General features: G+C 29.9%; 1 protein-coding gene and 1 long non-coding RNA gene across 3 annotated transcripts; one reads left to right on the top strand and one right to left on the bottom strand.

Moving 5' to 3' along the window:
• Nucleotides 1-6,468: 6,468 nt before the first annotated feature.
• LOC129291989 (uncharacterized) lies at nt 6,469-7,433 on the bottom strand. Of its 2 annotated transcripts, XR_008588838.1 has the most exons (3): nt 7,094-7,433; nt 6,893-7,016; nt 6,469-6,771 (listed from the first exon to the last, which is right to left on the bottom strand). It is a non-coding gene; the product is annotated as an uncharacterized LOC129291989 (long non-coding RNA). The 2 variants fall into 2 exon arrangements; XR_008588837.1 differs by having other exon boundaries at nt 6,893-7,433.
• Nucleotides 7,434-11,608: 4,175 nt separating this feature from the next.
• Nucleotides 11,609-15,071, top strand: LOC129293461 (polyol transporter 5-like). Its single transcript, XM_054931449.1, has 3 exons — nt 11,609-11,769; nt 11,941-12,287; nt 13,694-15,071. Exons 1-3 carry the CDS (start codon nt 11,643-11,645, stop codon nt 14,768-14,770), a joined length of 1,551 nt encoding a protein of 516 aa, XP_054787424.1. The 5' UTR covers nt 11,609-11,642; the 3' UTR covers nt 14,771-15,071.
• Nucleotides 15,072-16,578: the final 1,507 nt, after the last annotated feature.

Raw genomic sequence — 16,578 nt, 5'->3', positions numbered from 1 at the left:
AAAATAAACTATTTTTTAACTAAGATTTAAATTTTATTATTAGATTTTTAAACGTGTGTTGCTTAATTTCTAAAAAATTATGAAAATTTTATTTTTTTTAATTTCAAAATATTTTAATTAATTTATAATATTTAATTTAATTTAATTTTTTTATATTTTAAAATAAGACTTCTGGGCTCGGCCTTAAATCCTTTTCATAATAGCTGGACTTAAGAAATAAGGTTAAAAAGAAAAATTAAATTTAAGATTCAAGCTTTTAAAGAGTGGGCCCGTATTTTCAGTTTTATACTCATATAAGATGCTTGCCTCCCACTTAGCAAACTTGTCCACGTCACACTCCACAAAAAGTGTCCAATATTATTTTTGAGAGCTCCCATGGATATTAACCAATGAGTTGAGATTGACGGCCCACGCTGTCCGGCAGTGGGTACAATATCTTCGTCAAGTATAGGACGAGAATTTATTAATTAATTACATAATTTCACGTCCACATACATTATTAATAATATTATCATACATATAATGTTACTTCGGTTTTTGCCAGCAGTGTATGTAATTGCCCTATTTCTTGATTTCCCCAAGACAACATCATCGCCAACTTAATTAAGATGGGCCGAATCTGGCTCCTGTTAGATCACTGCTTTTTACTCCTCTAATTTTAATTATAAAGTAAAGATAGAAAATTAATTTTGATTTTAATTATAAGGTATTTTATTATTTTTTATATTCACCTCTACTTTTTTTCTTTTATTAAATGTCAAAACAATTAATTTCTTTACCCTTATTAAGAATAAAGGTAGAAACTTATTAAATTTTAAGATAAAATTAATAAAATTTAATATTTTTTTAATTCTAATGAAATATAATGAGAATGACTTATATATAAAATTAAAAAGAGTAAGTTTTACTCGCAACCTAATTACGTCATATCTTTTTCCTTCTGAAGCTTCCGAAAATATTAAACATGGGTTCTAGGAATAGTTGGCACTTGCTAATAATTCATTATCATGTAGTGTACTCTCTCCATCTCAATTTATAATATTTTTTAAAATGATTTGATAATTTAAAATATAGGACATTTTAACAAAAATAAAATTTTATTTAATTATACTCATTCTAATATTATCCTTCCCTCTTTATTATTTTTTCTATTTAATGTTTTATAAGTAAAATTATATTAAATGAAAGATATTTTAAAACATTTATAACTGTGTTTCAAAAAAATAAAATTAAAAAAATATATTTGATGAACTTTATTGGTTTAGGTAATTTTGCCAACAAATCTTATAAATTAGGGCAGAAAGAGTATAATTTACATATATTAAAAAAATTAATTAAATTGCTTATTTACTATTATTTTGTAAAATATATTGCATTACTTTATCTAAAATAACTCCCCGTAAGTATTAAACACCTGGGACAAAGAAAGTGAACAAAAAATAAAATTGTGCAATCAATGAGAGTAATTTTTTTAAAAAATAGTATTAAATGCAGAAAACAAATTAAAAAGTTCGAGGTCCTGTATATATTTATATCTGAAATAAATTCCTTACCTAAGTTTTGCATTTAGAACTGGAAGGAGAATCATCTTAATTTTACCATAAGCTTCATACCCGGGATGAATTGAGCCGAGTTGAAAGAGTCAATTCTTTAATTACTCGCAATAATTAGTACAGGAGCAATAAATGTCAAACAAATAAGTTTATCTTTCTGTATTTGTATCATATGCTTAATTTTATTTGATTATATTTTCGTAAAGTGAGGGAGGTTTTGGTATTAAAGTCAAACTTCTTGGCGCCGGCGTGTATGATCCACATGGTGCTCTACATAATCGGACAAAGTGTGATCCAGTGTGAACGAGTAAAATCTAAAAAGTGGGGTGCATATATACTCCCTTGGCTTTCTTGCCTGCTTTTACTTTTTATTGGAAAATGTTGCATCGAAGAGTCTCACTCTCTAAAGAATAGGAATGAAATAATTAGTACTAATTAATGATTGCGGGGACAATTATTTTGGACATACAAATTGAACCACTTGCATGCCAGCTAAAGCAACTTTAATAATTTATTTGATGTGATTTGAGAGAAACAAGTTGCCCTATATATTTTCTTCAATTCTACAACATACAATTCTAAGTTGGAGAATGCATGAGATCCAGCTCAAAGTGTTTTTTTTTTAAAAAAAATTGGATTTCATTTTCTGAACTTGCATCTTTATTCTGTATTGACGGTTTGAGCGTGCATGCTTTGATATTTTAGTTAGTTAAAGTTAAAATAATTAAGATAAAATCACCAAAAGATATAGGACATTTGATTTGTATCTATTACCATTCAACATCGACTTGTTTAAGAGACCACAAATATAAAAAAATATAATTTTAAATTCTTACACTTTGCTCACGTTTTATTTTTTACGAAAAAAAATATAAAGATTTAAAATAAAAAAAGATACAAGAGCTAAAAGCAAAATATAAAGTGCAATGAGTTAAAATTATGTTTTTTTAAATATACAACCTCATCATATACTTGATCTGATTTTCTCTTCTTGGCCACATAGCGGATCTGAATTAGAGGATGTGAACATAATAATTTAGTGACCATAGAAATACACGGTCACGGGAGACATCCAGGGATAAGTGTTATATGTTAATTGCATGGGTCACCATTATTTGTCTTTTTGTATAATGCGCTTGGCTATCATTTTCTCCGCACGTCAAGAAACATTTTTAGAATTTTGTTAATTTAGTTTATGGAATATTTTTAAAATAGAAGAAGGAGCTACCGGTCAAAAAAAAAAAAAAAGAGCGAGCTTAATTCAGCTTTGAATGCATGAATGCAACGGCTGTTCTTCTCTTCTTCTCATTAAGTGTAAAAATTTAGGAAATTGCAAGTTCGATTTTTAAATTTATAATTTTGGTGTGATAAATTTGCAACTTGCATTTTAAATTTTAACAAAAAAGAAAATTCATTTATTCTCCGGCCATATTAAAATTTAAAAAATAAGTTACAAATTTATCATAATAAAACTGTAGAATTGAGAAATAAATTTATAAATTCTTAAAATTTGACACTTATGACATAATTTGAATTAATTTGTCCTCTTAGAACCTATTTATCATTCTCCCACTTTTTATTATCTTTACATTTAAAATTGTTTATAAGAATTAAATAAAAGATAATTAATATACAGATTTTTTACTGTCTAATTGTGTTCAAATTCAAGCATTATCGGGCTCAATTAGAGGTAGTTCTCTCAAATATATTTTAAATGTGAGATTTTAAAATTAAAATACAAATACAAATTCATCAATATTCCAAGCGCTACTTGAAATAATTTCAAATTCTAAATTTTATTTGTCCCTATTTTTCCCCTCTCTTCTTTGTTTCAGGAACAAATTCTATGAAATTTATATCTATGAATTCCTATAATTTTTTAAATTTATTATTTTTTTATAAAATATAAAATCTTCTCTTCTTTTTCAAAATAGATAAGTTCTATAAACTTCACATATTCTTATCTTGAGATGATTTATTTTCCTTCTTTTCTTTAATTATTTCATCTTTTTTGAGTCAACTCATAGATCTTCCCTCTTTTTTTTTATTTATATTTTTTCCTTCTCTCTTTTCTTCTCTCCACTGCCTTCAACACAAGAGACACTCCTGCCTTTTCTAACTCTTTTTCAATCAGACACTAAACGTGAATACTTATTTTAATAATAATTTTAATTTTAATTTTAATTTATCATATTATAAAAAACTAGTCTCTTTCATTAGACCTAACCTTCTATGATCTTCTCTGCCCCTTTTATATTTATTTTTTCTCTATTCCTTGTATTTTCTATTATTTCTTTAAAACTCCACATTCGTCCCTTCTATATAATGATAAAGGCAAAATATATAATAACTTCGTACTAATTCCAGTTAGAAAAATTGTAGTTTAGTCAGTATTGAACTCGCTTTCTTGCTCCCATTTGATTGTGATCCCTTAAAAAGCACATTATGTTGAAGTGTTTGTGGGTCACTACTAGTTATCGATTAGTGATTGTCTCTGCAAATTAAATAGGCCCACTTGAGCATGTCAACGACTTAATTAATTAACTTTATTTTTTTTTTCTCTAATTCATGACATTGCGAAATATAAGTTGCCCAATATTCGAGAACAACTAGGAGAATGAGATATTAATTCATTTCAACTTCCTGATTTGAACGTACAGCTCGATTTTGTACATACGGATGGTTTAAGCGTGATTTGTTAGTTTAGTTAGCTGAAGTTAAATTAAGTTAAGATAACCAATTATGTTGTTGGATGATTCGAATTAATTAATTAAATTGAGAGTATTCATTCAATCCCTTTGCTATTGCACGCAAGTGACGGATATTTTACATAGTTTTCCTTGATAATGGATTGGTATGTATATATATATATGTTAGATTATTTTTTCGTAACTATGTGGATCAGAATTAATTAATTAATTAGCAAGAATATCAAGCCTGAATTATATCCGCCCCGGTTTTCATGTGTTTGTGTGTTTTGTGATAGATTGATTTACGCACAAGCTCATTTAGGTAAAGGCGGAACGTGTAGTCTTTTAGTCTTCAGTGTTTTGTGATAATTAAGAGTCGTTTAGTTTTTATTTCTGTTCCAACTTTTAATTTTTAAAAATTGTTTTGTAATACAGAATTAATTTTTTTAAAAAATGGAAATGAAAATATGTTTCATTATGTTAATTTAAAAATAATTTTAGAATTAAAAAATAAGCTTATGATAATGGTTATAGGAGATTAATGATGGTGATTTATGATATATTTTAATCAAATTAACTATATTTTTCAATAATTAAATGTAGCATGTTTTAAAAATAAAAAAATAAAATGAAAACGTCTTTAAAAAGTTTCTGCTTTTTTAATGGGAATAGTATATTTTAAAAAAATTAAATCTAACAACTTTAAAATGTTTCCATCTTTTTTTTTTTAAATAGAGAATGGTTTTAAGAAATTAAATCCAAAATATTTATCTGAATAATTTTTTTTATTTTTTTTAAAAAACAGAGAACCATTTTTAATTAAAAACATAAATCAAACAAATCCCAAGTCTCATTCTGACAGTTCTTCTCCTCTATGCTGCTAAGAGGACAAGTAAATTAAGCAATACACTCCTTTCTCTCTTTACTGAAAGATCAAATTACAGGTATCTATCTCTGAATTCCTCATCAGTTTAAAAAAATTCGGTTAGAAATTTGGTTGAATTCGTTTTGAGTACAATTGAATCATACTATTACTCAGCAATATCTCTTGTCTGGAATATTAGCAAATTGTAAAAAAATTATAAACAAATTCCTTTACGTGCATTGGAGTATGAGTTCTTATTTCTTTAGTGATCCGTGCATTTACTTTTCAAACTTCTCGCAGTGTTTATCGTTTCTCCTTTTATTGTTCTTTTTTTAGATCAATCAAGAATAAAAACTGAAAAAGGACGAGCACGACCTCATAATTTATAATCTGAATTTGCTATGATCATGTGAACTGACAGAACAAATAATTATTAGTCATAAATAACCCTTACCCTGCCTTTATAATAGGATTTTACTAGAATAAAAAAGAGATAATTAAATCATTAATTTTTAAAAATGAAATAAATTTTTTATTTTATCTCAATTTAAATAAAAACGTTTAAATTTATATTATATTTTTTATAGTCAATAAATTTAAATAAAAATAATATTAAAAAATATAATTAATACTTTATCAGGCAGTACAAAAATTTTTTACAGGAGGTACATGCTCGCACGCACATACATGACATCAATATTTTGGAGTACATTAAATGTGGAGGGTGACTGCATGCGAGAGTCAAAGTGAGTTTGGACTATGAACATTTGTAGATAGGTGACGCATGTTTTAGACCCGGAGAGGATACGCTTTGATATTTTTGGTGCCGAAGCTCTCAGTGCTTTTGATTTTCTTAATTATTATGAGCCCTCGAAGATGATAATCATCAATGACTAATATAATTTTGGAGTCTCACGCCACTCCTCTTCACAAGATTACTCAAACAAGATGTAATACGTGTGATAGCTTTGTTATTTGTAGTCTTATTCGTTAAAAGATTATTCAATGTCCATCGTCCAACAAAACACGAACTGTGCGTGGCCACGTTGCGCGTCTGTCTCTCTCAATATATTTTATCTACTTTTAGCAGAAACAATATATTGGTATACTTTACATCTTATGAGTTCACGGTTTCTCATAGCTAATAGGCACTCCATTAATAGTTTTATATTTTGTGTGTATAAACCCATCATGTTATTTTATTTAATATTTATATCTGACCCAGATGGTTGTGAGTGAAAATTACGTATTCTGTACGGAAATTAAAATCGAAATTCACGATCAACGTCTCACTCTTAACTTTATGAAACTAATACTCAAAAGAATACATGGTCAATTAATGAAATAAAATAGACATATATACTGCATACATGCGTGCTAGATGCTGTGCATGCATCATGAATTAAAAAAGAATTAGAATTTTGGTTCGATTTATTCATACTTCGCCGGCTTCACATTTTAAAAAATTTAAAGATAAAAGTGCATTTTTTCCCTAATATTTTCTATGAGGAGCACTTATTTTGTACAGCATTTTCGTCCCTAAGATGATTAATTCTGAGCACTCATTACCTGACATTAAATCACGAGATGTTGACCGTTTGAATTGCTTAGCTGGACTAAACTCTGATCCAAAATGCTGATGTGGAACTGGTTGATCTCTTGACTGAAATATGAAGGGCAGAAATACCGACGGTAAGCTCAAATGCAGAAATTGAACTAGATGCAAAGATAGAAATCAAACCAAATGCAAAAATGAAAAATCAAAGACCCATATGAATTCGAACCATCAGAAATCAAAGACCAAAAGCAAAAATTGAACCAGATCCATCGTTTAGTCACGCTTTTGGCTGAGGGTGTTTAACCCTGACACATTGAAACCCCTCTAATTCCTCTCTTCCATCTCCATACCTGCCATGAATAAAACACAAAACGAGGTAAGAAACCAAAATGGCAGAGTCAGAGAGATTGAAGCCCAAGGTAAGAACCTAAGAAAAATTCTCTCAAGTTAATTGAAACCCATGGTAAAGAAACCATAATCAGAGAGATTTCGAGCATCCACCCGCTCTCTTTAAAATCGGATTCCCTGAGGTGAGAAGCCCAGTGGAGGACTACTGGAGCCACCAACTGATGACGATTTGGGTTTTGCATTAAATACAGGAGAACAGGTTAGAAGGATGATCAGAGATAGTAAATCCATTAACGAGAGACTTGCAATAGTGGAGAATCATCGACTCATCACCATCGTTGCTGGCTGAGGGCTTTCATTGCTGGTGCAAATGATTGTGGCGGTGGAGAAGATGGGGGACAGGAGATCATAAGATGACATGATTTGTCAGAGAGAATTTGAACGAGACAGGTGACAAAGGCATGACACATGGCAACTTGGAAGACACATGACATGACACGTGGATTTTCAGGTCAGACTTGTTCAAAGTTAATGGCATGATAAGGGAAAAAAAAAAACTTTAATTTAATTACTTTAAAGATAAAAATATTATACAAAATACGTTAAGATATTGGGTGTTACTCAAAGAAAATATTAAAAATAAAAATACATCTTTATCCAAAATTTAAATCTTAAATGAAAAATTATATTTTGAAAAAAATTATGAAATTAGATATTATTTTATTAGATGGAATCAATAATTCTCATACGACCAACTCTGTTTTCATTTATTTTGTGTCTTTGAAATCTAGCTCATTTATTTATTTTTAATAAAAGACAGTAAGATAATCACATTTTAAATTTGACAAATTAAATAGCGAAACAAAGACTACAATCAATGAATCATTGTTTGACCAAGGGTCACGTTCTGTTTTTCGGCTTAAAAATATTTAATTTAATTTATTTTCTCACAATTTTAAAAATGATTTAATATTTGTTTTTGTAATATAGTTGACTTGGCTCTATCAATATGGAGCATCTGTCGTCGCAACCAACGCACACCCATTACTTAATAAAATTCTAAATGAGGTGTAAGCAAAATCGACTAGAAAATGTGAAAGAAAATCGATGAGGAAGTGAATGTTTAGAAATAATCAAAAAATTAAATAAAAAGCTGCATCATTTAGTTTTAAATTATTATCTAATTCAATATATAAAAGGCGTCACCTTATAATTATCAACATATTGATATAAAATATAGTAAAATTTATGGTAAGTCAAGTTGTTTATAAGTGATGAATAATAGAGCTTCGTACAATGTAAAGGCTCAAGAACCATTAAAATATTTAAAAATTAAAATTAAAATTAAAATTACACTAGAATAAATAATTTTAACACTAAATATATATGCTTTTAATATGAAAATAAAATGACGACAAAAACTTTGGCCAAAAAATAAATAAGGACAATAATTGACAGAGACGCAGCGCTTGCTTAGAGGAGTCCAATCCCGAGACTTTGAAAAGTCTCAGGTGGGTCCATCCATTTGATCACTTTGATCAGCCCGTCATTGTTGACCCAAGAAGATGGAATGAAAGTAAATAAATATATTAATATTTACTTCTTGGACCACACAAACTGGATACATCCATCCTATTCCTACGCGCTTTTTTCATTTCAGTGACGGCAGCATTGTAACCACTAACGACTGTGCCTTTTTTTCATGTGTGTGTTTGTATAAAAAAAATAATTGATTTTTTACTTTAAAATTAATTTTTTAAATCAAGTTATCTAAACAGTCAAAAATAGATTATAAGTTAAGAGCGTTTTTTCATAAGCTCTCTTAATCAGTTTTTTGTAAAAAGTTAATCAAAAATATTGAAAAAAATTATAAAGAAAGGCTCAAAAAATTATAAAAAAACCACAACATTAAATAAAAATAAAATTAAACTCTCTTCTCTTAACTTATTTTTTAATAAAATTCAAACTTTATAACCTTAAAAAATTGATATTTAATATTTAAGAATTAAATTATATAATAATTTATATAGTTAAAATTAATTCTGATTAAATTATTTAAATATCTTTAATTTTATTAAAATTAATTTTAAAAAAATAATACCCAAACATATTACGTTATAACATAATCAATTATAATTAAAAGTGTGTGTTTGGACAGCAAATATAATTGATTTTTAACTCAAAAAGTCGGTTCTCCACAAAATTATCCAAACACTTACTTTTTTGGTTAATTGATTTTTGGCCCAAAAATAAATTATTTTTTAAAGTTGAGAATTGAAGCTTGTCAAAAAATATTAGAAAAAATTACAAAAAAAAACTCAAAAAAAATTACAAAGAAAGCACATAATTTAATAAAAAAAACTAAACTCTCTCTTTTTTTTTAATAAAATTTAAACTTTGTATCTTTAAAAAATTGATGTTTGATATTTAAAGATTAAATTATATAGTAATTTATATAACTAAAAATTAATTTTGATTAAATTATCTAAATATCTTTAATTCTGTTAAAATTAATTTTTAAAAAATAGTTTCCAAACAGATTGTGTTATAACATAATTAATTTTAATTAAAATTTATTATTTAATTTATTATTTTTATAATTTATTATACTCAGTTAGAATCCAAACAGGTGCTACGTCTATGTGTGAAATTCTTTTAATCTATCTCTCTTCCTCTTCAAAAGATGCATTTTGTTATTTAATCTTCTTTATAATTTGACATCTTATAAAAAAAAACAAGATTCTTAATGATATAAAAAATATATTGTACCCTCCTAAACCAAGCCTTATTTATTTACATAAATGATATAGGCAATCAAAATCTCTTATGACATTTTGCAATTAATTTGGAATAATATTTAATATTTTTTACCTTAGCCCAAATTTATATGCGAGTCTTTTTTTCTTTTTTATTGAATGTAATGTCTCGATTTCATTGCCGGCTAGATCTCGTGAAATAAAACATAATTGTCATTATAATATCTTACTCTTACTGAAAAATGTACGTAAAAACTGTAGCGCTGATGCATGTAGCATGTTTTCACACACACACACACACACACACACACACACACACGTATCCTTTTTTTTTTTTTTACTGAAACACACACACGTATCCTAAACAGTTGGTTTCTGGGTGATAAAATAAATGATTAATAAGCAAATAAATAGTGAACGGTGGGTTTGTGCACTACATGAGTCTGGTGAAACTGTGGAATATAATACGAGGAATCGAGGTTTAAATATTTATTTAAAAAATATTTTCATATTTAATGCCGACGACCATAGTAAATGTAAGGATAATTACAAATTGTTGATTGTCGCATTGAATGAATATTAAATTTAAATGTGTATAACTAAATTTTGATTTTTATTTATCCGAGATTCACCCACTTCATTCATTCTTAAATTGTTCTCCATATAAAGGGAAGGACGTGTGATATATCTTATCCATTGACCACCTGTGCATAGAGAAGAAAGCATCTCTGTAAGAACGAAGGTAATCATTTGTAATTTGGAAAAAAAAACATAAAAACAGAGTGATGGAATTAAATTAAATTTAGATTTTAATAACAATTGTAAGATTAAAAAGTTCAATGTAAATAAAGAAATGTGGGAGTTGACAAACATCAAAGATCAAACCAAAGAAATAAATGATACTCCTAAGATGCTGGGGAGAAAATAAAAAAAAATATTTTTCTTGGATCAAAATATATATATATATATATATATCACGAGCAGTACAGTATTAAATTAAGATTTTCTAATAACAAAACTCAAAAGTGAATTTTTTAAACGTTGATATTATAGCTGATTTATGAAGATCCAACTAATTATTTTTAAGAATAGAAATATAAAAATCTCAGTCATAAAATTTATATTAAAATAAAATGAAAATGAAAAATTAGGATTAAGATAAGGATAAGATATTTTACACCTCACCGTATGGAAGGAAATTAGCAAATGACTTTCCCGGATCCTCCAGAGTTGCGGCACTAATTTGTCATTATGCGGATGGGACCCACCACGAGGGCCAATTTGCACCCACACTTCTCTCCAGCTCTCCTCAACAGAGAGATTCAGAGATCCCTTCATTTAGATTAATTAGCACAAATCAAGCATTCTATCCTCTGTAGATTCGTGTATATTAAATAAGCTAATCAAATGTGTAATATTTAAGTAGTGAAAGGACAATTTTGTCCTTAAATGTTTTTATGTGTATTAATTTTTATATGATTTGACGATGTTCGTTCTTGCTATTATAATGGAATGGGGCATATTGTGATGGTTTTAAATGTGAAGAGGGGAAATTATACAAGAAAAATTTAAGAGTAAAATTGTCATTTACCCCAAAAAAAAAAAACATTATTCAGCCAAAAAATTCAAAATAAAAAATAGAGCAGAAGAGTGGATGTAATGGAGTCAATAGGGAAGGCTCTGAAAATGACGTTCATGGGATAGCTCGGACTGTAAAGCTAAAGGTGAGAAAAGCCTTGTAGCTTCGCTTATTTAAGCACTCTTCTGGGCCTCTCACTCTTCCTCACATCAGAAAGCAGCTACCACTTATGCTCACTCGCGCATTCCATTAATCCTCTCTCTCTCTCTCTCAACCCCCCCCCCCCCCCAAAGATGGCTGCAGAAGCAACGGCAGAGAAGAAACTTGCGGATTTTGAACCTCAAAAGAAACCCAAAAGGAACAAGTATGCTTCTGCTTGTGCCATCCTCGCCTCCATGACTTCCATCCTACTCGGTTATGGTCAGTCCCTTTTCTCTTTTCTCTTCCATATTTCATGCACATATATTTATTTGACATAAGAATCACGGGCATTTATGTTGTTGTATGAGCGTGTTTTTCAGTGTTGGTGGTTCATATGGTTGTGATTTGTGAACATGTTTGTGTGTTATGTGTGTGGACGTGTGGTTGCAGATATAGGGGTGATGAGTGGAGCGGCCATGTATATAAAGAGAGACCTCAAGGTGTCGGACGTCCAAATCGAGATCTTGATGGGGATAATCAATCTCTACTCTCTCATAGGGTCTTGCCTCGCCGGAAGAACCTCCGACTGGATTGGCCGGAGATATACCATTGTGCTGGCCGGAGGGATCTTCTTCGCCGGGGCCATTCTCATGGGATTCTCCACCAACTACGCTTTCCTCATGTGCGGTCGATTCGTCGCCGGCATTGGTATCGGTTACGCCCTCATGATCGCCCCCGTCTATACCGCCGAGGTCTCGCCGGCTTCCTCTCGTGGCTTCCTCACTTCCTTCCCTGAGGTCTCCTTCTCATAATCCCCAATTCTTTCTTTCTTTCTTTCTTTCAATTCTCCGTAAATCTGACCCATCGTCAAATTTCTGCTCCTCCATGTGAATTGTCTTTTAGTAGACCTGTTACGTTTAAAAATTTCTTACTTTTTAAGAGATTTTCTTACATTATATGCATTGATTTTTGAGTCAGCTCCTCTCTTTTGAGAGAAATCTCTTTTGCCTCTCCTTTAAAGCGGAAAAAAAAAATTAGACCGTTTAAATTTAATCTAAAAAGTTGAAATTTAATAATTTTATTTTTATTTTTATTTTTAATTTAAAAAATATATAAAATTGTAAATTATTTTAATAGTTATATTTATCAATTTAACAATGTAAATTTAATATAGATAATTTAAAATTAATATTAAATTATTTTAATAAATTTATTATTCTATTCAGAATATATTTATACTATTCAGAATATATTTAAAAAATTAATTTAAATTTTTTATATTAGATTTAAAATATCTATATTAAATATAAACTTTCAGATTGATTAGTATATTTATTAAAATTTTTTTATAATTTTTATATTTTTTAACTTAAAAAATATAAAAAATTTTAAATTATTTTAATAAATATATTTATCAATTTAACAATTCAAATTTAATATAAATGATTTAAAACTAATATTAAATTATTTTAATAAATTTACTGTTCAGTTTAGAATATATTTACACCATTCAGAATATATTTACAAAGTCAATTTAAATTTTTTATATTAAATTTAAAATATTTATATTAAATATAAACTTTCAGATTGATTAACATATTTATTAAAATTTTTATAATTTTTTAATTTAAAAATAAAAATAAAAATAAAAATATTAAATTTAAATCGTTTAAATTTTTCTTTGTTCAAAGGAGAGGCAGAGGAAGAGGGGCTTCTCTCATAAAAGCCGACCCCTTGATTCCCCCCCCCCCGGTAAAAACAGTAAAATCAGGCATGTAAATGCTCGTGCACAAATAATTTGTTTGACTTCAAAGAGAGACTCGGCTTGCCAAATTTTCAAGGGTCATCGTGCATGTCATATATTTTATTTTTCTGATAATACCAACTAATTTCTAAAAGTTATATTAAATCTCAATTAATTTTAGATCAAATCACACCTTAAGAGAACTCTTTTTGTGGAAAATTTTATACACATAAAAGAATAAACTTTATTATCGTAAAAGACAAATTCTAACAAATGGGTTCTTTTGTGAAACAAATGCGCACAGTGTACTTAATATATATATATATATATATATATTTTAAAAAAATACAAATTGATTTTATACCTAATAAAAACAGAAATGGAAGCTACGCTTATTCATGCTCTGACATTCACTTTCAATCCACATCTAACATCTTCATGGCTTTGCTTTTCTTTCAGGTTTTCATCAATGGAGGAATATTACTTGGATACATTTCAAACTACGCATTTTCGAAGCTGCCGCTTCGCTTGGGCTGGCGGCTCATGCTGGGAGTCGGCGCCATTCCTTCTGTAATTCTAGGCGTGGGGGTCTTGGCCATGCCAGAGTCTCCTCGCTGGCTCGTTATGCGCGGTCGGCTCGGCGAAGCCAGACGAGTTCTCGCCAAGACCTCAGACTCCAAGGAAGAGGCTCGGCTCAGGCTAGCCGACATCAAGGAAGCCGCCGGTATCCCGGAAGGCTGCAACGACGACGTCATTCATGTGACTGCAAAGCAAAATCTAGGCGAAGGAGTTTGGAAAGAACTGTTCCTCCACCCAACGCCAGCCGTCCGTCACATCGTGATCGCCGCCCTGGGAATTCACTTCTTCCAACAAGCCTCCGGCATAGACGCCGTCGTTTTGTACAGCCCAACGATCTTCAAAAAAGCCGGCATCACTTCCGACACTGATCTGCTTCTCGCCACCATAGCCGTCGGATTCGTGAAGACCATCTTCATCCTGGTGGCGACGTTTATGTTGGATCGCGTCGGGCGACGCCCGTTATTGTTGAGTAGTGTTGGTGGGATGGTACTTTCACTCGTCACTCTGGCGGCGACCCTCACGGTCATCGACCATTCGAAGGCCAAGTTAATGTGGGCCATTGTTTTGAGTATAGCAATGGTGTTGTCGTACGTGGCTACATTTTCTATCGGAGCGGGTCCCATCACATGGGTTTATAGCTCGGAGATATTTCCGTTGAAGCTACGCGCTCAGGGTGCGGCTGCGGGAGTGGTGGTGAATAGGGTGACAAGTGGGGTGATCTCAATGACCTTTTTGTCCTTGGAGAAGGCCATTACAATAGGTGGGGCCTTCTTTCTGTTTGGGGGAATTGCGACCGTTGGATGGATCTTCTTCTTCACCATGCTCCCGGAAACACAAGGGAAAACCCTAGAAGAAATGGAAGGGTCTTTTGGTAAATTCAGGAAAAATTCCAGCACTGCTAACGGAGTCAACCATGTCCACAAAGTTAACGGTAACGGCCAAATCCAACTAAGTTGAATTTGGTGAAGGCGTGTTTAGGGGGATCAAAATCAATAATATTGTTAAAAAGCTGCAAATACTGATTAGTCATAAAGATGTCAAGGTGATGCAGATGGTTGCGAGTTTGAGGAAAACACTTACGCACGAGAAATTGTGATGATCAAAATATTCGACATTAGCAAATGTCAAGCTATCAAATATGAGAAAGATAAATAGCAAGAAGGAATCACATCAATTTGATTGCCATATTAGAACATAAATGGAGTTTTGGTTGGCTGTACAACATGCTAAAATTAATAACACAATATTTAAATTTAAACATTTGGTATTTTCTTTATATAATCTTAGTAAAATGGGATATGATTGTTTAAGTATAAAATCTATGAAAAAGGTACCCTTTAGAAGAATTACTTTCGTTTCAGTACGATACAACCTGAGAGCACAGGGACTAGGATATTGCATGAAAAAATCATTGTGATGACATAAAAGACAGTCTTTTTAGTTAAAGTGAAAAGGGTTATGCTTTTTTATTTGGATAAACTTATAGAGAAGGGCTCCAATTGTTGAGGAATGGAGAAGTGAGTGGAGTACGATTCTGATGCCGCATTTAGGAAGAGAAAAGAGATAAGAGTGCATTTTTTCTTTGATAGCAACAAATTTTCGTCTTCCTTTTTGTTTGTCAAAAAAGCTTAAAAGTAAGAGCTCTATTTTCCAGTAAGTTCGACACTATTTGATGACCTGCAATAAGTAGAATTAAAATGACGTTATATTTAGAATGGTATACACTAATTATTTAGCAGTAAAATCCTCATATTGGTAAAAACACTTGAATTCATAGTATTATAAAATATAAGTCACATTCTCGTTAACTGAACTAATTTTTGTTACTTATTACATAACACTTTCTTCTTAAAATAAACGGATAGTTTCTCCTTTTGCTCCTTTTTCTTTGTTTTTTTTTTTTTAAGGAGAGGCAAAAGCTGAGAAAAGAGAACTCAAAGGTCAAGTATAAAAAAACGGGATCTTCATTTTTCATGCCTCTGCATTTCCATAACTCTTCTCAGTATCTAATTTATGAACCAATCTACACAAGTGTTAGCTTTTCCAGACGAATGATTATAAGTTACTTGCCACTCTCTCTCGCGCACACATATAATGTGTATGTACATGTAAAATATTGTCCTAGACTGTACAGTTGTGTCATATAAATATGGTAAAGATATCTTTAAGATACTCATGAATAGAGGTGAAAATAAATCAAGCTCTTATTAGGGATCTATAGCTTAACTTATTTTAAGCTCAGTTTAAACTATTTGTTAAATAAGTTGAGATCAAGTTCATACTTTTGATTAGGCTTATAGTTAAATAAGCTAGGCTATATTTATACAAGGCTTGTTTAAAAATTGATAAATTATGTTATATAAATATATATTTTAATAATTTTAAAATATATTTGAGATGTTTAAAACTAATATATAAACCCATTTAAAATGCTCACTTTTAAGTAAGCTTTTAAATAAGTTTTCAAATTAGACCAAGTTTTAAATAAGTTTAAGTTTGAGTTGTAAAAAAAAACCTTATATAAATTTTAGACTTCTATCTTATCATACATATTGAAGCTTATATAGTTAAAGTTTTATTCAGCCTAGTTTATTTTCACTCCTACTCAAAAAGTTGCTATTGATAATAACAATCTCACGTAGCAGGATTCTGATTAATGTGGACGGGAGGTGATAATACTCAAGTTTTTCATAATACCAAATAATAGAATAAAAAAAAAATATTTGCTATATGCAGAGGATATGTGTATGTGTGTATCATGTACG

This window comes from Prosopis cineraria, unplaced genomic scaffold (genome assembly GCF_029017545.1).
Source record: "Prosopis cineraria cultivar Desert tree isolate PC_DT_omini unplaced genomic scaffold, ASM2901754v1 PC14, whole genome shotgun sequence".
NCBI lineage: Eukaryota > Viridiplantae > Streptophyta > Magnoliopsida > Fabales > Fabaceae > Prosopis > Prosopis cineraria.
Note: the sequence above shows the minus strand (reverse complement) of the source record. Positions and strands in the feature narration are given on the sequence as shown.